At 39.8% G+C, this 21,887-nt stretch overlaps 1 protein-coding gene across 1 annotated transcript in view; it reads left to right on the top strand.

The window, feature by feature from the left end:
• PDE7B (phosphodiesterase 7B) overlaps positions 1-21,887 on the top strand; it is a 309,572-nt gene that overhangs the window by 92,018 nt on the left and 195,667 nt on the right. The window contains exon 2 of the mRNA XM_037150161.2: positions 11,135-11,192. Coding sequence (XP_037006056.2) covers positions 11,135-11,192 — 58 coding nt within the window. The remainder of the gene's footprint in view (positions 1-11,134; positions 11,193-21,887) is intronic.

Genomic DNA, 21,887 nt, shown 5'->3' with positions numbered 1-21,887 from the left:
AGCTGTTAAAAGCTGGTAGGCTCATTTCCAGTAGCAATAGCATTAATACCTTTCAAGTCACTCCTAACCCTAGCTAATTAGAGGTTTATGAGGGATGGCCCTTCCTGAAAGGTCACCTCAGGTTATTTAGCCCAAATATGTGCTGCTGACTGTTGGCGACAATGGATTTGTTAAGAATTTCAGCTCAAGGTGATTATCTATTTTTTTTCCTTTTGCCGGTGTGTGTCTTATTTTGACTGGCTGAGGTCGGGTTGGACAAAGAGGCCCCAATGCAGAGACAGTGCCAGGTTGTTGCTGGAGATCTGCAGTGACAGGTTGTTGAAAACTTATTAGTCTGACGTTTTAACAGCCTGCAATGGGATGGAAATCTGCTCTTTCACTGGAAAATCTTAGAAAGGAAAACATGAGCTTGAGCCGAAATCAGCCCCAGTTCCAAATTTGCCGTCCTCTTGCACCAGAGTGCCCAGGGCCGCCACAGTGTTTGGAGATGAAGGCCTGGCTGTGCCACCCACACGGTAGACCGCCTCGGGCCACTGTAAAGTAGGCAACCCTTAAAATGCACCTTCCTGGAGCTGAGGACGTTGTGATGTGCTCAACACTAGGTGCGAATGGCTTCTGCAGTAGCACAAGTCGGCCCCCATGAGGTTTCAACAGTGTGGTTAGGGGTGGTTCCTTTGCTCATAGCCCTTCTATATAATAATCCAAGAATAAGGAATAAGAGAATACCTCAGGCTTGCTACCCTTCTAAGGTAGAAAAGGACGAAAAGACTGTAGCCAGCAGTGTCAATGAAAGCTATCAGGTACCACTGCATTGTACTTAACTGTTACTTGCCAAGGGAATTCATTAAGTGTCTCCACTCTTCAAAAGCAAGCCCAACCTCTCTACCCCAGCCTGTATTTTTTTAATCACTACTAGCCTCTAGTTTCCTCCAGTCTCACCTGTGACCATGGCTTTGATTAAGTGCTTGACCCTGAGCTCCTGCAGCTTTGCTCCCCGACTCAGCAGCTGCTTGAAGGATCCTAAACGGGCTTCTGAGCTTGCTTAGGGAGCTGCCTCTGCCTGGATGGGCCTCATCTTTGGCCAGCCAGCTCTTCCCTATCCTTCAGACAGGCCTATGGTCATCTCTTCAGAAGCCACCTCCAGTAGCTGGAGGCAGCATCAGGCGCCCACCATTGGGGATGTCCATAGCATTCTACGTTCTGACCTCACGCCAGGCTATAAACTTCTTGAGACAGCATCTAGCCTAAATCTATTTGATTTTGTGTCTGTACTCACAATGCAGTGGCTGCACTGAGTAGGTACTCAACAATGCTGTAATTTTGAATGATTTTTTTATTCATTCACTCATTTGACAGATATTAATGGAATTGCAAACTTCTAGGCCCTTTAGGGAGTTTTGGTCTTTTAACAGAAGCTATCTTTTTACCATCTACAGTCCTAAACCATTTTCTCACTCGGCCTATCTTCTGGGGGTCTGGCTTTGATTGGTATCGTGCAGTTCTTTGTTAGGGACAATGTGAGATGGGAGGGGACTCAGATGTTTTAAAATGCCTTCTGAATACCACTGCAGCTCCACAGTACATGGCTGCTTCTAATGGCAGCATTTACTGGTGTTCATACATAAATCTCCAGAAGAAGAAATCTCTTCTTGTGCTTCCCAGGGTAATCTTAAATCTCAAGTGTATCCCACAGAATTACAGTGAAGAATTATTTATTCATTTATTTAACTAACATTGCAAGTACCCATTATGCATTAGTAATTATGCTAGATACTTAGGAGTTCAAGGGTGTTCAAATGAAACAGCTACATCATCATACGGTCATTTGTCTTGTTTACTGAAATCACCCAGAGAAATTCTAATGTGGCCAGCTCTCAGAACTGAAGTACTTAGAGGTAGAGTGCGGGTGGGCATGAAGGCAGCCTGTGCTGAGTGAAGCCTTGCCCACCCCAGGTTGTCTCTGTTGCTCCTGGCGCGGATGAAAGGTACTTCATTTTCCACCAAATAATGACCATGGTTAGCACCTCTTCAGCTGAGCAAACTTCGTTTTTTTTTCCAAAGTGAGTCTATATGTCAGGGGCTCTTTTTGTTTTGTTTTGCTTTAATGATCTTTCAAGCACAGCCATGGAGGTGTCAGGGGTTTTTCTGCATTTCTGCAGTAACATCCAACATTTAGTCACTAGCAACGAGGGTGTCAAGAGGCAACTGAGCCAATAGCTTCTAGCCCTGGACGGCTGCCGTGGGGGCGTATCCTTGACATCAACAACTTCAGTGATGCCTCCGGCCCCTCCACTTGCCCAACTGCGGCCGACACAGCCTCCCGCATCAGCCAGCTGTGCATTTTTTCTGAGAGTCACTCCCGGAGGGCCCGTCCGTTAGTTAGCCTGCCCCTCCACGATTTTGTAAGCATCTAATTCCATGCATTAAATGCCTTTCGGCTTCAAAAGAAAGGTATAAGGGTGGGAAGGAAATAAAGAATCATGCTGTCTTCCCTATTTGCTGATAACATTTGACGTTACTCACTTGCAAAAAGCGGTTATTGCCTCTGCTGACACTGGGGGAAACCTCCAAGCAACAGGATTTCTGTCTGGGGTTTTGTTTGCTAATACTTCTTCCCATCCAAATATATCAAGACACCTGCCCTAAAAAGATTAGCTGCTGGAGGCCTCCTGAGAGGCTAATACATTAAAGTGATAGCAAATATTATTTTTAAAAAACTCTGGGAGCTTTTTCGAAGCAGAAAAAAACATGAACTGGCTTAAGAAAGCTGGAAGTACTGTCAACTGAACAATGGATGGACATCTCACTGTCCTGGGTGTTTTAAATTCCTTCAAGTATCACAGCTACTATCATTAACATCTGAATATTATTTCCCTTTAAGATATAATTTTTAAGGAAAGGTTTGCTGAATATTGAGTGTTATTTTAAAAAATTACCCTAATATCAACTTTTCACAACTAATTTTATGATGAGAGCAATGAAAAATATACAGTTCATTTAAGAGAAATCTATTTTAATTGCATGTTTTGCTTGAACATATGACTTAGTTCATGGAAATTAAATATTTTAATGAAAAATACTAAGGTAGAGGTAGTATTTTATAAAATTCATTTTGTTCTTCCTAAAAGGCAAATTTTAGATTTAATATAGAAAATTCTTAATAAATGAGAATTAGCAACCAATTGTAAAATGTTCTCACTTTTTAAAATCAGAAGTATTTTTTCACTTTTAATCCTAAATAATAGTATAAAAATTAAAATAAAAATTTAACAGATGAGTTAGATTTATTTATTTGTATTTTTATGTTAGAATTTTCTCTTCAGTAATTTAAATCAGTACATTCTTGCTCTTAATGAATTAAAAACTAATCTTACAATGATACCGTCATTCAAATAATATTACCTTGTGCTACAAGTGAAAAAGTAAGTTTTGCAAAACTAAATAAATTGCCTATGGTAGTATAATAGGTAAGCAGAGGCAGCAACAGGATAGGATTTGAATCCGGGTCAGCCTAATCCAAAGCCCACATTCTCATAGGTGGCAACTCATTCAAACAGCTCCTGGCTAATGAATGAGAGTAGGGGATGTAAACAGACATAGTCTACTTGGCCAAGGCAATGAGGAAGCCAACAGTAGCCAATATTTGGGAATCTAAGTATAGTGGTCAAGCATCAGGTAAGCTGTCAGCTTTTGTTCTCTCGCTCACTGGAGGAAAATATATGCTATAGTGAGTGGTACTCTCTATGCCTCAATTTTCCTCTTGCTTAAAAGCGTATATGAGAATATGAGATGGTAGATGTACAGCACTTAGAACTGCTTTGCTCATAGTATAGGTGAAATATATGTTAGCTAGTTCTACAAGTATCTATTGAGGGCCTGGTATTTATAAGGCACCAGAGTTGCAATAATGAGGCACATTAGCAACACTAACAATGGAAGTGGTTTCTTCTTTATGGTCCAAGAGGGCGATAGGCATTATACACATGAGTTCATGTGCAGTGTATCCTATTAGTTGTGGGAGGAGGGCATGATCAAGGAGGACCTGTCCCAGGGAGGTCTCTGGCCCTTTGGATGGGGATTTTGATAACTATGCCCTACTATTTGAGGACAGTGTTGGCTGGGAGAAATGGGCATGAACAAGGAGAGCTGGTCTCAGTATTTCAGGCACAGAAGACAAAACAAAGATGGTGATCCTATGGAGAGCTGATGACCTGAGAATTAGGTAGAATCCTGGTGATCAGAACCAGACCAAGTCAGGGTCATCCCAACAGGGTGCTGGGATGGGGGTCTGCATGCCCAGGCAAAGCTGCAAGGGAGAAAGGCTGTGGCCCCTGAGAACCCAGCAGGGCATGAGACCTTCCCCTATGGCAGATCCTACAGTTTTCTGAGACTCAGACCCCATGGCTTAACCCAATTCATCTCCTGAACTGGGTCATCAACCTTGGTTGCACAGCAAGCCAACACCTGGAAGATAAGGTCCCTTAAACACTAGTAACAATGAGAAAAAAAAAACACTGGAAAAATAGGATTTTTTTTCTTTCCAATTCATGGAACAATCAGCTTCCCTTCTGGTTATTGCTTTAAAATCTGTCACCATTACTAGGTAACTTCACAAAGCAGTGCAATTGAAGAACTAGTTAGCCTGACAAATGAAGACAAGAAAAAGACTGCCTCAGGGTTGTCAGAACAACCACCGTGCCTGCCTTGCTGCTTAGTCATTAGTTTGTGTGGTCAGTGAACCCTGGCAGAATACGACTGGTAAGGAAGGCATGGTTCATAGGGGTTTCAGAAACTTTTCCTGGTTTCGTTTATGTTCAGGAAAGAGAACAAGACCCCCACAGCATCACCCCCAACCAGACCCATCTGCCCCTTGAGGGACATATATTAATAAGGCTGCCCTTGGGTTGTGGGAAGTTATGTAAGCTCCACACATATTTTGCTGCAAGTCCCTGTAACTAAAAGAAGGAAAGCTCTTCAGTCCTGGCACATGTGTGGGCTTTGTCATTAACAAAGGGTAAGGGAGCACCCCAGAGTTATTCCCTCGTAGGACCCAGAATATGAATTGATAGAACTTGGTAGTTAGCACTTTGTTTTGCCAAGAAGTTGAAAACATTTTAGAACTCTCTGATCTTTTGTTTGAAAGTAGCTATTAACTCTTTCCGGTCATAAAAATAGCACTTTTAAAAAGCAAGTGATGCAGGCCAAAACAAGGACCAACAATCAAATCAGACTTCGTGGTCTTTAATCCTCACATCTGCTTACTGAGCTGATTTTGCGGCATATCATAGCATCCCGTGTTACTTACAAAGAAATGGAGCACACAGAGATTAAATGGCGTGATAGATTCCACCTGATACTTAGGTCAGCAGAGTAATGGGGAAAAGAGCTCACAATACTCTTTGTTTAGTATTTAATACCTTCTTGCCACCTTTGGACTCACCCATTCTTCCTCTTCTGCAGTCCATTCTCTTGACTCACACAAGCAGTTTGCCCCCTTTTCAAGGCCCAGAGGCAATTCCCCATCTATTTGTGCACAACGCAGGTCATTCCAGAAAAATGGGTTGATTTGAATGTAATGGAGTCATCCTTTACCCACTCAACCTACCCCTCTTTTACCAGAGCATTTTTCTTTGTTATGGGTGAAGAATGTGGAGTCTCACATCCAAAAATTGTTTTCTCCAGAAATTACTTTGCCTTATAATATATGAAGTGTAGGTACAGTTGACCCTTGACCAAGTGGGGATTAGAGGTGCTGATGCCCCACCCAGTTGAAAATCTGCATATAACTTAAGTCTGAGCAAACAAGTTATGAACAGTAAAAGAGGCAAGTGGGCCAAGTAGCATGTCCTCAGTTTTCCTAGGTAATAAGTAGTAAAAATAAGTTCAGCCTGGTGCTCAGCGGCCTCTGTAAGTCCAAGGAAGACAGATATGGGTGCCAGGAAGCAGTTTGCAAAGGGCCATTTTTATATTCAGATTGTTGCTTGTGGGGGCAACTCTCTCTTGTTATAAAATATTTCAAGGATAGACCACAGTTTGGAGAATAATTTAAGGAACAAACCATTTCAGTAGTTCTTCCCCTCTCCCACCCATCTGCAATTTTACTTTCTGTGCTTTCAGTTACCCACCATCAACTGTGGTCTGAAAAATTAAATGGAAAAATCTAAAAATAAACCATTTATTTTATTTTTTAATTATAGCTTATTGACTATGCTATTTGAGTTGTCCCAATTTTCCCCCTTTGCTGCCCTCCTCCCAGCACCCTCACTCCTTCAGGCAATCCCTATAACATTGTACATGTTTGTAGGTCATGCGTATACTTCTTTGGCTACTCCATATTCTATACTGTGCTTTACACCCCCATGGCTATTCTGTAACTACCTGTTTGTACTTCTTAATCCCCTCACCTCTTCACTCACTCCCCCGCACCTCACTCCCATCTGGCAACCATCAAAGTGATCCCCGTATCCATGATTCTGTCTCTGTTCTTGTTTGCTTAGCTGGTTTTTCAGATTTAATTTTTGATAGATATGTATTTTTGCCATTTTGTTGTTCATAGTTTTGATCTTTTTCTTAAATAAGTCTCTTTAACATCTCATATAATAAGGGTTTGATGATGGTGAACTCCTTTAGGTTTTTTTTTATCTGGAAAGCTCTTTATCTGCCCTTTGATTATAAATAAATAACAGCTTTTCTGAGTAGAGCAATCTTGGCTGTAGGTCCCTGCTTTTAGTGACTTTTAATATTTCTTGCCAATCCCTGCTAGTCTGCAAAGTGTCTTGAGAAATCAGCTGACAGTCTTATGAAAATTCTCCTGTAGGTAACTCACTTGGTTTCTCTTGCTGCTTTTAAGATTCTCTCTTTATCTTTAACCTTTGGCATTTTAATTATGACATGTCTTAAAGTGGGCCTCTTTGCATCCATCTTGTTTGGGACTCTGTGCTTTCTGGACTTACATGTCTGTTTCCTTCACCAAATCAGAATAGTTTTCTTTATTTATTTTTCAAATAGATTTCCAATTTCTTGCTCTTTCTCTTCTTCTTCTGCCACCACTATGGCATGAAGGTTGGGTCTCTTGAAGTTGTCCCAGAGGCTGCTTACACTACCCTCATTTTCTTGGATTTTTTTCTTCTTGTTATTCTGATTGGTTGTTTTTTTCTTCCTGGTGTTCCATATCATTGATTTGATTCTCAGTTTCATCTACTCTACTGATGTTTCCCTAGAAATTGTTCTTTAATTCAATAGGAGTCTTCTTTGTTTCTGACTGGATCTTTTCTATGCTGCTGAGGTCCTCACTAAGTTTCTTGGGCATCTTTAAACCAGTTGAACTCTGCATCTGATAGATTGCTTATCTCCAGGTCATTCCGCTTTTTTTCTAGAGTTTTAATCTGTTCCTTCATTTGGGCCATGTTTCTTTGTCTGCTTGTTTTCACAGCCTCCCTGTATTTGTTTCTATGTATTAGGTAGAGCTGCTTTGACTCTGTGTCTTGGTAGCATGGCCTAATGTAGTGGTGTCTTACAAGGTTCAGTGGCGCAGCCTCCCTTTTCACCCAAGATGGGCACTCAAGGTGTGCTCTTTGTGTGGACTCACTCCTCATGCAGTCGAGCCTTGGTTGCTGTTGGAAGATCAGTGGGAGGGATTTACCCAACCCAGTCAGTTGCAAAGACTGGCTGTGACCAATATACTACCAACCTCTGCTCTCTATGGAGGATCAGCTGTGCAGAGGCAGGGTGGTGGTGCTCTAACCTGGTCTGTAGTTGTCCACTGGGTGCACTGGCCCTGGAGTTTCCTGGGTTGTGCAGGCCTAGGTCAGCACCCCACCTGTGCTTTGCCCAGGGCCACCCTGCTTTAGTTATAAAGCGATCTGAGATGGCTGCTACTTGTGCTGGGCTTGGAGATTCCCAGGTGAAACCAAGCTATGAATCTAGGCTGGCTGCTGCTAGTGCCTAGCCTGGGGCTCACTGAGGCCAGCTGTTGCTTGTTTGAGAGGATTTAGGAAGTTGTGAAGCATGAGCCAATACCAGCCATTCAAAAGCAGTTTGTGTGGGCCTGTGAATTGGGTGGTATGCAGTCTCTGGGAATCTCCAAGACAGACCAAACAGTGTTAGCCAGGTTGATGGAGACTCAGATATGCCACCAGCTTGCCAGCTCTGTGGATCTGTGGGCAGAGTGTTTAGTAAAGGAACAATGGCCTCTGCTCACCTTGATGGAAGATACTTCGGTTTTTCTCAGTATGCTACTGATGCCTCTTATGCTGCTACCCAGGTGCTGGAGCTCAGAGGGAGTGAGTCTGAGTGGGTGAGTCTGTGTGTGGGTTCTTTAAGAAGAACTGCTTGGGGCTCCAGAAGTTTCTTCCACTCATTCAATCCCTGGTTTTCATAGTCAGAAGTCACGGGGACTTCTTTTCCTGGCACTGGAACCCTGGGCCGGGGGACCTGACATGGGGCTAGGACTCCTCGTTCCTGAGATAGCCCTCCTGAATTTTTATCCACCATGTATGAGTGTGGGACTAGTCCCTTCCACCTCTGCACCCCTCCTACCAGTGAGTCTGGATGGATGTGGTTTTTTTAGTTCTGTAGTTGTCAGACTTCTATTCAACTTGATTTCTGATGGTTCTGAGTGGTGGTTGTGCTATATTTTAGATGTAATTTTGATGTGGTTGTGCAAAGAGGTGAGCCATGTCTGCCTACACTGCCATCTTGACCAGAAGTCAAAATAACCATAAGTTTTAAATTGCCTGTCATTCTGAGTAAGCATAATGAAATCTTGTGCCCTCTCTCCAGGGATGTGAATCACTCCATGGTCCAACATGTTCATGCTTTATACACTCCCCGCCAGTTACTTTAGTAGGCATCTTGATGATTAGAGGGCTGTTGTGGTATCTCATACTTGTGTTCAACTAACCCTTATTTTATTTAATAATGGCCCCAAATTGTGAAAGCAATGATGCTGGCAATCTAGATATGCCAAAGAGAAGCCATAAAATGCTTTTCTTAAGTAAAAAGGTAAAAATTTTCTACTTAAGAAAAGAAAAAAGATTGTGTGAGGTTGCTAAGATGTACCATAGGAATGAATCTTCTTTCTGTGAAACTAAAGAAGGAAAAAGCAGTCAGTGCTAGTCTTCTGAGACTAAGAGAGAGACCACACTCACATAACTTTCATTGCAGTATATTGTTTTCATTGTTCTACTTTATTAGTTATTATTATTCTCTTACTGTGACTAATTTGTAAACTAAACTTCATCATAGGTAAGTATGTGTAGAAAAAACATAATATACTCGTATATTGGGTTCAGTATTACCTATGGTTTTAGGTGTGCTGTGGAAAGGCAGCCCCATGGATAAGGGAAGACTACTCTGCAGAAAGAGTGGATAAGCCCTGAATGCCCTTCAGCATCCGTTACTCTGTATATGGTCCTCCTGCCTCAATTTGATGTTCAGTATTCGTTGTCTGTTTTTATGTTGCTTCTGTAAATTAATTTATCCATGAAAATGCATACTATGTTTAGATATTTTAATAAGATAAAAAATGAAGATAGCTTTTTGTTTAACATTATATTTTATGTGATTTAAATATTGACCATGTTTTATATGATTTTAACATCATATATTCTATAAGATTTGAATATTAAGCAACTTGAATATTTATGTATGCCATGTGTGTGTACATATATATGTGTGTGTGTGTGTGTGTGTATATATATATATATATATATATTTACAGTATTTGTAGTCCTAATTCATTCCTTTTAATCATCATGTAGTATTCCAAGGTATGAATAACATATTATCTATCTATTTGTAGCTGTACATTAAAGTTGTATATGAAAATTTTTTTGGTTATCAGTTTAGAAGATGATTTGCTATGTCATGGGGTATACGCATTTCAACTTAGGTTGAAATATAGTAGTTAGTAAGTATAAATCTAATAAAATTTTGCCAATTTTTTTCCAAAATGATTCTATCATTTCATATTCTATACTACAATGTGTGAGAGTATTCATTATTGTACATTTATTATAACACTTGTTATTTCCAAATTTCTAAGTTTTGCCACAGTGATGAATTCAAAATAGGCCTCATTTTATCTTTAATTTGCTGCTTCCTAGTCATTACTATAAGTGATTGAATATATTCTGTGTTTATTGACCATTCAGATTTCCTCCTGCACAATTGCTTGTTCGTATCCTTTATCTTTTTCTATTTGCTATTTTCTTATTTATTTGGAGGAATTTTTTAATATATTCATATGCAAATCATTTGTCAATCACATATATAAATGTGGTCTGTTCTTTTTTTTTTAAGATTTTATTTATTTATCTCTAGAGGGGAAGGGAAGGAGAGAGGGAGAGAAATATCAATGTATGGTTGCCCCTTGTGAGTCCCCTGATGGGAACTGGCCTGCAACCCAGGCATGTGCCCTGACTGGGAATCGAACCATGGTTGCTTGGTTCCCAGGCCCACACTCAATCCACTGAGCTACACCAGCCAGGGCTTTGGTCTGTTCTTACATTACTGATGTATCTCTGAAGTTTGCCTTTATGTGGCCTATTAAAACTTTTAATAAGCATGTTAAAACTAAGAAATAGACGAGGAAGTTGTATTTCCATGAGTCTCTGGGTTCAGGAGAAGCACCTATGAGTGCCACTTTTTCATCATTTTCTTATTTGTTTCCACCCCGAGTTCAGAGAGTTAAGTATAAGGCCACTGACTTTGTGCATGATGGTATCTGTGATAATTACAGAGTAGGTAGTTTAGAATGATTTTGGAGCTATATAAGGACCAGTTTTTGGGAAGGATTGCCCTCATATTATTAGGTCTAACAAACTGCATATCTTCCCAGTGACACAGGAACCATTCAGCATCTTGTGCATCTCTGGCCTTGACTCCTCATAGGAGCATACAAACCTGCTTCCAGCCCAGGGCGTGAGGCATGTGGGAAAATCTGTCCCAACTTAACTCTCAGATGTTTAACTACCAGGGAAGTCTCTGCTCACGACCTGAGTACCTAGATCCAGATAACCCAGGAAAACATGGAGTAGAATAATATCGTGGTAATGTCAGGTTGCATGAACATGTTGCCTTTGAAATCCTGGTATGAAATCTTCAATTAATGATGGCTTTTTTTTTCTTTCAGAGGTGTGGTGAATTCTTTGAAAGCCCCGAACAGGCTGCCAAATGTGTTCGCATGCTAGGTAAGAAGGCTTTTCATTTTAGATATATGAAGCGTGTTGATGTCATGTGACTTATTGTTGGTCTGTTGTCTTATTGACTGTCTCCTGTTTCATATTGCAGAGACTTATTGGCTTTTTCTAGGGTTAAAGATATCTATTCCACACTTATATACGGAACACTTGCTGAAAAAAGGTTTTAATTTTTATAACTGTCAGTAAGTTATGAACCATGCTTCCTAGTCTTTCACAATTTTTCTTGGATCATTAGCATAACATAAAATGGGTACTTTGTGTTCAGGAAACTGTGATGAAAAAAGGAAGAATTACACCATAATTCTTAAACTAGAGATGATAAGAATTTACATCACAGCACAAAGTCCTTGCAATGTCTGGAAGAAATACATATTCAAGCTAGTCTGAACAGCACAATTACCTGCAATGCATTTGTAATAAAATTGTGGCATTGTACTGAACAATTATTTGTACTTGTGGAACAATATATCACTAATACCTTTCACAAACTCTGTTAAGTTATAGTATTCTCTGTAGAAATGAACTTTATATTATTTACTCATTATATACGTTAGAAAACTAATACAGAAAACATGCATGATGCACTTAACCTCAAAGTGAGAAACAGTCCTGATCAAGATATGAAGGCTTCTAAACTCTAAAATTTTAGGTCTAGTGTTTAAATCTTATTTAAGCCACTAAATTATGTCCACTGCACTTTCAATTACTGATAGTAATAGAACAAAATAGTGGTGTGGATAAATAGAAATGACCTTTAAATTTAACTTTGACCAAAATTTTACCCACATGCATTCCAGGTTTGAACTATGCTCATAAGCACAGAACAAAATGATTCCCTTTAGCTTCTTCCGTTTTCTTGGGCTACCTCTTAATTTAGGCAGTCATATGTTGAGTCATATCAGCGAAATGACTCAGAAGCAGACAGCAAGATAACTAGAGGCAAGGGAAGGACTTGGTAATTTATAATTCAAAATATTCAAGTGCTCAATAATCAGAGGTTACACATGACTTAAAAAAATTTAAAAAAATAAGAAAGATACCATATTTTCTTAGCTTTCTGATCTTATTTTCTTGTACTAGCATTTTAAACCTCTCAAGTACAGTTCTTATATGTTTTATTCTTAATTAACACATTGGTTGTAACATATTTATTGGAAAATGAACATTAAATTGGAAGAGCATTGCCCTGGCTCGTGTAGCTCAATGGACTGAGCACGGGCTGTGAACCAAAGGGTCGCCAGTTCAATTCCTGGTCAGGGCACATGCCTGGGTTACGGGCCAAGTCCCCCATTTTAGACCATGAGAGGTAACCACACATTGATGTTTCTGTCCCTCTCTTTCTCCCTCCCTTCCCCTCTCTCTAAAAATAAATAAATAAAATTTAAAAAATAATAATAAAATAAATTGGAAGAGCATGAACAATGAACATACCCATTTCAAATAGGCAGGATTCTCTTCCCTTAACTGTGAAAATACCACAAAAATGCTAATATTTCAGGGTACAAATTAGATCGGTAGATAGATGGATGTATGGATAGATATAGATGGTGAAAGAAAGAAAGAAAGAAAGAAAGAAAGAAAGAAAGAAAGAAAGAAAGAAAGAAAGAAAGAAAGAAAGAAAGAAAAAGAAAGGAAGGGAGGAAAAGAAAAGAAAAGAAAAGCAGAAAAAAATCCTTTGTCTAGCCATACATCCCCACCTTGGATCTGGGAAACTGTCTCACAACACATCAGATCTATTCCTTAATTCACTCATTTAATTTTCACAATAACAAAATAATATTGGTGCTATTATTATCTTCATTTACAGATCACAAAATTGAGGCAAATGATTGGATACTACGGGTACCTTAATATCACTAAAATATTACTTGATCATAGCTTCTACCTGATCTAGCAATTAAATCGATTTTTAACTCATGATGATTTTTAAGTACATGAGCACATCATTTATTCTGACTGAATTTTTCTTTTCCTTGCTCCAGTGGGATTCGACTGCTTAGTTTTTCTAGGACAAGGACAGCACTAAACTGTTTACTGCTACCTTTACTAGACTCGACTTCACTTAGAGTAAGATCAGTCGTCTTTTTCCCTCCTCTGTGTTAGGCAAGGGTTATATAGCTGTCAGAAGACATCTCTGGCCACCAAATGCATCCCCAGTGAATCTTCCAGGTTCCACAAAATTCCAAAATTAGAAATACTGGCATATTTTGTGTAAATCAGTTTTGTACTACTATTACTGCAATACTGGCTAAAACTCATTGAGCACTTAAATATGCAACAGATGAAGTCCATCTGAAGCATCTTACATAATTAGTTAATTTTTTCCATGTAAATAAAGATGTAGCCTCTGTTTTAAAATATAGATAGATATTCTGAACAGTGGCAGTATATTATTAAGCTTATAGATTTCTTTTTTTTTTGGATTTCTAATTTTTTAGTGACATATAACTAAATGATGTAAGGGAACCATAAAAATGGAAGTTTTTTAGTTTAAGGACATGGGGAAAGTTAAGATGAAATAGGAAGAACAATTGTACATTTTATCTTTAGAAATAAGTAAATATTTATTGGGTGTCAAATGTGATGCTATATATAGTGAATTTAAGTTACTCATACAATGAAAACTGTGCCCTTACAAAGCTTAGTAGGCCTAGGAGGCTTAGACTTGTTCCTACTTATATTTCTTAGAAGATTGCTGCACAATTTAATTGAATCATTTACAGAGTCCTTGTAAATCTCAAATGAAAGATAATACCAAAGTAAAGTTATTAAGTATATCGATACACTTGGGTCACCCTGCCATTAGCGGGTGTCCCCATGGGGCCCAAGGACTCCCGTTTCACAGCAGCACGCGCTGTGCTGGATAACGCAAGCAGTAGTGAAGTTGAGTGGTTTCGTTCCTCAAAAGAAACAAGAAAAATTCAAATTATAAACGTGTAACTCATTAACACTGAGACCATATCCCGAACGTCATCAAGAAGGGGCATCTGTGTTAAAACAACAAGAAAGCACCACTTCACCAACATTTGAGGGGTTAGTTTGTGGCTGCCTTTGAAAGGAACCTATGGTCATGCCTTTATGACTTCCTGAGGAATTTCTTGAGAAAAAACTTTCTATCTCCAACAGTAAAGGATAGGGATTCTCTGGTATTTTGAGTGACTGTTAAGTTCTCTAAGTATTGCCAATCATAAGTATAGTTTCACTTTTGCAGGTAATGTTCTAATGTTGAATAAACCAAAATTTCCAAGCAAGAAAACCAAATATGTAAAGTCTGCATTTCTAAAACCTCACCTCTGGTTTCTGTGCCACCCTAGTAGTGAGATCCCTGTGGAGGCTAAACTGAGACACCCACAGTTTTAAGTCATCACGCTCTGGGGGCAGCACCCCACACCTTGCGAGATCCCCATCTCTGCCCACACGCACTTTGGGTCTGGCTGTCTGCCTGGATCCCAGCTGTGCTCTGGTTTCGGCAGTTAGGATGGAATAGGAGAAAAAGGTCACTAGCCGGAACCATCTGCAGGTTTTTTCTCTTCCACAGCTATGTCCCCCGATGTATTTGAAAAATAAGATTTTTATTCATGACTTCCATGAATAAGCCACCCTCACTGAAGTCATGCTTCTGGCTCATTACATTAAATAAGACATAAGTGTAAAAGTTACCTTGAGTTATTCTAAAGTGCTGAATTCAATGCAGTTTTAAGTGGGTAAAAATTACTGTCATATATGAGTCTTATGGAGAATCATTCCTGGGCTCGGGGGAACAGTTTATGTTGGATCCGAAGGTAAATAAAGATGGACTGCAGAGCTGGCTGCACTAAGCATCAACTATTCCTAAGAATTCCCTCAAAGAGGGAGAACATGGACAATCAACTTAAACACAAAATTGTAATACACGTTGCTTTTATCTTTCCATCGCCCTTTAGGGTTTGTGATCAAAACTCCCACTTCCCCAGTTCTCTCCTCTTTTTAAATTTAGCTGTAAGATTTCTCTCAGTCTCAGCTTGACCTCAGAGGTGTATGTAACTCTATCAAAGAGTATACACATGTACAGCAAGGCTTGTACTTTAACTAGGTGTAATGAACTCATACCAGGGGGAAAGGCAGCAGAAGAGAAATTATCTCTCATCACACAATTAATGCGTGAAGTCTGGGAAGCCACTAACAGACTCTTACCTTTCAAGTATAATGAAACTGTTGGATACAAAGAGCCCAGAGTCACCTAAAATGATCATTGTTGATTCACTTCTTAGTTCATTTGCTAAACTCCTCTATGAAACAATACATGCTGAGAGAAGAAACTTAACAAAAAATTTCCAGTTAGACTAGGCACCTCTTAAACTCCTCCTTTCTTCTTAGAGTGAAGTTCTTACAAGTAGTAACCCCTAATTTGCCTAATTTATGATATTTTGGTGGCTCAGTTCCTTCATATTCTTTTTCAAGATTAAATGTTTTTTCAATTTGAAATCTTCAGTGGCCCTGCTTTTGTTTCATGTATAATTCCTTTTGTGCTAATTAGTATATCATTTTAATGTAAAGTACAAACTTTCTTACCTGCTATGACTCAGAAGGGGTTGCTCCTATTGTCAAGCTTCTAGTCGCAGTTTATATAAATTACTTATCAGGATTGCCAGTTTTCAAAGCAATAGAATACCTGAAAATTGATACTTTATTAGTGTCCAATATGAGCATAGCGAGACTGGTTTTCTACCTCTGAAAAATGAACTGTGTGCTCTTAGAAGTTCCTTTGTCTTTTGGACTCCAGTTGATAGTTTTCCTGCAAAAAGGGAATAAAAACATCTATCTTTCCTAACCCAGGGGTTGTTATGGTGGTAGAGTGAGGTGTTGCCTGTTATAATACCCTACACATGGTTTATGCATCAATAAATTGGGGGGTAAATAATAAATAATGGAAATAAACAAATTGATAAACAATAAACTAATAAATAATAAATTATTGATTGATTACATTAGTAGTATTTTACAAAGCAACAGGAAAGCCAAAGCATTTTATAAATGGGAAGGCAATTTTTAAAAGAATTACATGCATTCTTCAAAGTCATGTAATGCCTCAAAGGCATTCGTTCAACACGCATTCAACAGATATACATGGAACACCCGCTGGGTGCCAGGCACACACACACACAAAGACCAGCAGGCACATATCCTGTCCTCAGAGGCTTTATCGGACAGAAGAGATTCAAGCCTGGAACCCCCAGATCTACAACACCGGCTGGAGAGTGACAAATGCTAACAGAAATAAAGTGTGTGGGGACTTCAAAAGAGACAGAGAGTACACACTGTCATGTACAAAAGACATGCAAGCGCAGTGGTGGATTTGGACATGGAAACTCTGAGAAAATGGCAGCATTCCAGGTGGATGTGTGACTGTCTTAAAAACCCAGATACAAGAAAGCTGGGAGTGGGCGGCGGCAGTAAGGGTCTCAGGCCATAACTATGATGAAAGGATATGTTGGGAGATAACCCGGGACCTTACTGTAGACAGTTTGACTGTTATCACTGGCTGGAAAAGGAGCAGAAGTATCACAGAAAAGAAAGTTCTGGTCTCTTATTTAATTAGAGAGTATTTCTTTCATTCTAAAGTATTGGAAAATACTCCATAAAATAGTTTCCACTGGGCAGTACTAAATGCAGCTGTTCACCAGATAGTTGTGAAATTAGGTAATTTTTAATTAGATGTATATTTGAAGCCAATGACCTGAATTCTAGGCTTGATGTTTTTGAAAAAAAATATTAATTTTATCTTTTCTCCTTGATATCAAATATTATAGTACTTTATTTAAGAAGTGAAATAGTACTATCAACTTTTATACTTGAGAAAATTGATATTTTTTCACTTTTTGGAACTTTGTCATCTAATAAAACTGGGAGTTTTAATATTAATATTTTGCTCTTATCACTAGCATCAATTTACGGCTTTTGTATATAGACAATTTTGAAGTCTATAAATTTTTTCTTAAAAATTAATACAGCGTGTTGTAAGGCAAAAAAATGCTCGGTATCAAAGTAGGCCCCTGTGGCATCGTAGAAAGAACAGGACAGTTGAAGACCTGGTGGCAGCTAAACTGTGCAGCTACAGGCAAATCACTTAAGGGCTGTAGAGTGTTTACTCTTCCCTAAAATAGAATAATAAATAGTAATAGCAATATTATTATCTACCTTATTAGGTTTATTAAGGATCTAATAACATGATAAATATTAAAACATCCCATAAACTTTTAGAAGTACTAGAAATATAAGTATTATTTTTATTAACACTAATAACTAATTTATTCTATGTCTATTTCATTTTATATTAGTAATATTTTTATATGTAAACTGACAAGTTCAGTATATTTTGAAGATTAAAATATCTCAATTTTTTAATCTTATATATTTTATTGATTATGCCATTACATTTGCTCTATTCCCCCCCTTAATTCCCCTTACCCTGCATACCCCCTCCCCCACCGTTCCCCCCTTTAGTTTATGACCATGTGTCTCAAGTTCTTTAGATTATATGTCTCCCCTACTATTCTTGCCCTCCCCCCTATCTATTTTCTACCTACCATCTATGCCACTTATTTTCTGTACCTTCTCCCCCCTTCTCCTTCTCCCACTCCCCTGTTGCTAACCCTCCATGTGATCTTCATTTCTATGGTTCTGCTCCTGATCTAGCTGCCCTCTTAGTTTGCTTTTGTTTTAGGTGTTAATAACTGTGAGTTTGCTGTCCTTTCACTGTTCATCTTTTTTATCTTCTTTTTCTTAGGTAAGTCCCTTTAATATTTCATATAATAAGGGCTTGGTGATGATGAACTCCTTGAATTTGATCTTATCTGAGAAGCACTTTATCTGCCCTTCCACTTTAAATGAAAGCTTTGCTGGGTAGAGCAATCTTGGATGTAGGTCTTTGGATTTCATGACTTGAGATACCTCTTTCCAGCCCCTTCTTGCCTGTAAGGTCTCTTTTGAGAAATCAGCTGACAGTCAGATGGGAACTCCTTTGTAGGTGACTGTCCCCTTATCTCTTGCTGCTTCTAGGATTCTCTCCTTCATTTGAATCTTGGCTAATATAATTATGATGTGCCTTGGTGTGTTCCTTGTTGGGTCCAACTTCTTTGGGACTCTCTGAGCTTCCTGGATTTCCTGGAAGTCTATTTCCTTTGCCAGATTGGGGAAATTCTCCTTTATTATTTGTTCAAATAAGTTTTCCACTGGTGGCTGTTCCTCTTCCCCTTCTGGCACCCCTATAATTCTGATGTTGGAATGTTTAAAGATGTCCTGGAGGTTCCTAAGCCTCTCCTCATTTTTTTGAATTCTTGTTTCTACATTCTTTTCTGTTTGGTCATTTTTTTCCTCTTTCTGGTCCACTCCTTTGAGTCCCAGTTTCCTTTCCAGTGCATTTCCATTCATTTCAATTAGTTTAGCCTTCATATGTTCCTCTAATATGTGACTAAAATCAACCAGTTCTGTGAGCATCCTGATCACCAGTGTTTTGAACTGTGCACCTGAAAGTTTGGCTATTTCTTCATCGCTTAGATTTATGGGCTCTGGGGCTTCTTGAGCCATGTTTTGATCTGTTCCTGCCTGTTAGGTCTGAGGAGCGGAGCCTTAGTTGTTTATCAGGGTGGGGCCACGCAGGTCGCTGGTTTTGTGTGCTCGCTATATGTGGGGGTGGGTCAGAGAGAGGCCACCCAGGTCGCTGGTTTGTGACGCTCTAGGTGGGGGCGGGGTCAGAGAGGGACAATGGCGGTCCCCTCTGCTGCTTCCTACCACTGGGGCCTGCACGGTCTGTCTCCCCGCTCGCTCCTTCACTGGTTTATCTGTGCCCAAATGTATGACTGTGATCAGCCCTCAGTGAGTCCTCCGCCTTGCGCCTCAGTGAGTCCGCCCGCTTCTCCACACCTGGGATCCGCCTACGGCTGCCTGGGTCGCGTGCACATGTAGGTCTGGTGGATCTTTCCTGCCCGACCCGCTCTGTTGCTGGTTCTGCCCCTCTTACCAGTTTGGCTGAAGGGTTCATTGTTGTCAGACTTCCATGAAGTTCAATTTTCTGTGGTTTTGGCTGCATTTTTGTTGCTAAAACTTTGTTGTTTTTAAACTTGGTTGTGGGAGGAGGCACAGTGCTTCCACCTATGCCTCCATCTTGGCGGAAGTCTAAAATATCTCAATTTGAATCAAGTGAATGGATATTTTCAAGTGTATGTTTGCAATCTAGAAAAAAGCATATTATCTTCATAGGTCACTAAAGATTATTGTAAGAACTATTTTATGTGCACTTGACTTGAGGTTAAGGGCTATGTTTAAAGAAAAAAGTTTTCAAGTGGCTTAACTTTGCAAAGCACTTTATTCATATCATATGGCTACATAATTCACTCTTCTTCAATGCATGTTCATAGGTGATATTTTCTACCTCTCAAGAGAGAGCAAATTAAAATCTGGTTATTCCCAAGGGAGGGCAGTGGGGACATTACCCCCATCATTCACCCAGGTCCTTACCTTGTTTTACACTTAAAATACTTTTTAAATATTTTATTTATTTATTTGTAGAGACAGGGGAAGGGAAGGAGAAACAGAGGGAGAGAAACATCAGTGTGTGGTTGCCTCTCACATGTGCCCCAGATGGGGACCAGGCCCGCAACCCAGTCATGCATGGGCCCTGACCAGGAATCAAACTGGTGACCTTTCACTTTGGGGGATGATGTCCAACCAACTGAGCCACACTGGCCAGGGCTGCCTTGTTCCAATTTTTATTGTACTTATCACCAAAGACATATTTTATATTTGTTTGTTAATTGCTGTGTCCCAGCCTCAACCCACCACATATCTGTAGACACAGAATGTAAATATCACAAGGCAAGGACTTAGCTTTATTCACTGCTGAGTGTCCAGCACCTGGAACAGTGTCCAGCCCCCCAGGCCCTAACAGGAACTCAATATTTGCTGAATGTGTACATGCTGATGCATTTTTTAGAGCAACGTTATCATTGTAGGGTATGGCCCAGATGTGCCAAAGACTGGTTAGGACAGCATTTAAAACCATCTGCTAACTCAGCTGAGGGATAGGTTTGCTCCTACATGAATTGTTTGGCAGTTTCTATCACTCTAGGTTACAGAATGAGAAATATGTAATTCTCTACAAATAAGCCTTTATAATCTATCCTCGGAATCACATGATTAACATATATCTGGGGGCGCTAATGCATCTCCAGCCCTCTGAAAATTGGTGTAAGAATGAGCAAGGTAGAGTCTTTATTACCCAGAGTTTATCCTTCTGCACATGGAACATTCTGTTGAGAAAACAGGAGGAGGCCCGTTGTTTTGTCTTCTCTGTTTATAGAAATATACCGAAAATTATTTCACCCTGAGGTTTCTGCATTATCTTAACTGCCTTTAAATTTTTTATTTGGAAGTAAATATTGCCTTGCATAAGAAATATAAGTTTCCTACTTTTATGGTCACTTTCATGGAATGTTGCAGCATTTCCACACCAACAAAATATCACACTTTTGAATGCAGCTGGGGCCCAGGGCTCAGATAAAGAGTTAGTTGCAGAATAACGATACAAGCAAAAGTCAACTATCAGAACTGAAGTTGTCAAACCCAAAAGTGATAGAAATGTCAGCCTCGTATTAGCTTCATTTTCTGTCTGAAGGCATCACCCTTTTACAGAGCTACATTTCAGAAAATGTGTTTGGTCACCAAAGAGTTACAGGTGTATATTGTGTACCAGGGTAGGGATGCAAGGGCATCAGAGCTTTGCTTCTGCCCACAAGGATCTCCCAGTCTAGTGAGGGATGAACTACTGCTCAGACAATGCCAATGTAGCATGATAAGCCATAATTAGGAGGGCCCAGAGTCTTACAGGAAGGGGACAAGTGGAGGGGTGTCAGGAAAGGCCTGTGCAAGTGGTGATAAGGAGCTGAGTGTCAAAGAGCATCAGCAGACAGCTCTGTGAGCCTTGGACAGGACAGCCGACTGGAAAGGGCTTTGGCATTTTTAGGCAAAAGGAGCAGCCGGTGCAGGAAGTTTATGTGACCAATTAAAGAACTGTAAACCGTTATGTCTGGAGACTAGAATAAGAGGAAAGAAATGATAAGATAATCAGTATAGAAGGGAAGGTGAGTCAGATTATAAAGGGCCTCATAAGAGGACAAAGTACCATTTAAGGATGTGTAAGCAGAGGAGCTACAGTGTGAGGCACACACTTTAGACTGAGTAGAGCATGCCCCAGAGGAGGACAAGAAGGGAGAAAGAAAGACCAGTTAGGGCAGGGCAGCAGTTAGGTGGGAAATGATGAGCCCTGCCCAAACTGAAACAGTGTCGGGGAAAAAACTGAGCATGACATTCAGGAGATTTTGAGAGACACTGACTGACAAAACTTTACAACAGAGCACGTGCAAGAAATGTAATTAAATAGACTAGAAATGCTGTTTCCCCTCACACACCCATCCTCAATGAAGAGGACAAGAGCATCAGATTTGCAACTAGGAAAAATGATGAGTTAAATTTTAAACACAAGAAAGCTGAAATTCCCAAGGAATTCTCAGATATTGTAGGGAGTTTGAAGCTTACAAAGGTGACCTGAAAATAGGTAATGGGGACAAGCTATTGGCAATTATATCAGCCAGGGAAAGGTGAGGAGTGAGGTGAGGGTGCACCTCAGAACACTTGGAAATGTCACAC

This window comes from Artibeus jamaicensis, unplaced genomic scaffold, assembly GCF_021234435.1.
Source record: "Artibeus jamaicensis isolate MK-2021 breed Jamaican fruit bat unplaced genomic scaffold, CSHL_Jam_final contig_387, whole genome shotgun sequence".
Taxonomy (NCBI): domain Eukaryota; kingdom Metazoa; phylum Chordata; class Mammalia; order Chiroptera; family Phyllostomidae; genus Artibeus; species Artibeus jamaicensis.
The sequence above is the reverse complement of the archived record's forward strand: the minus strand, read 5'-3'. Positions and strand labels throughout refer to the sequence as shown.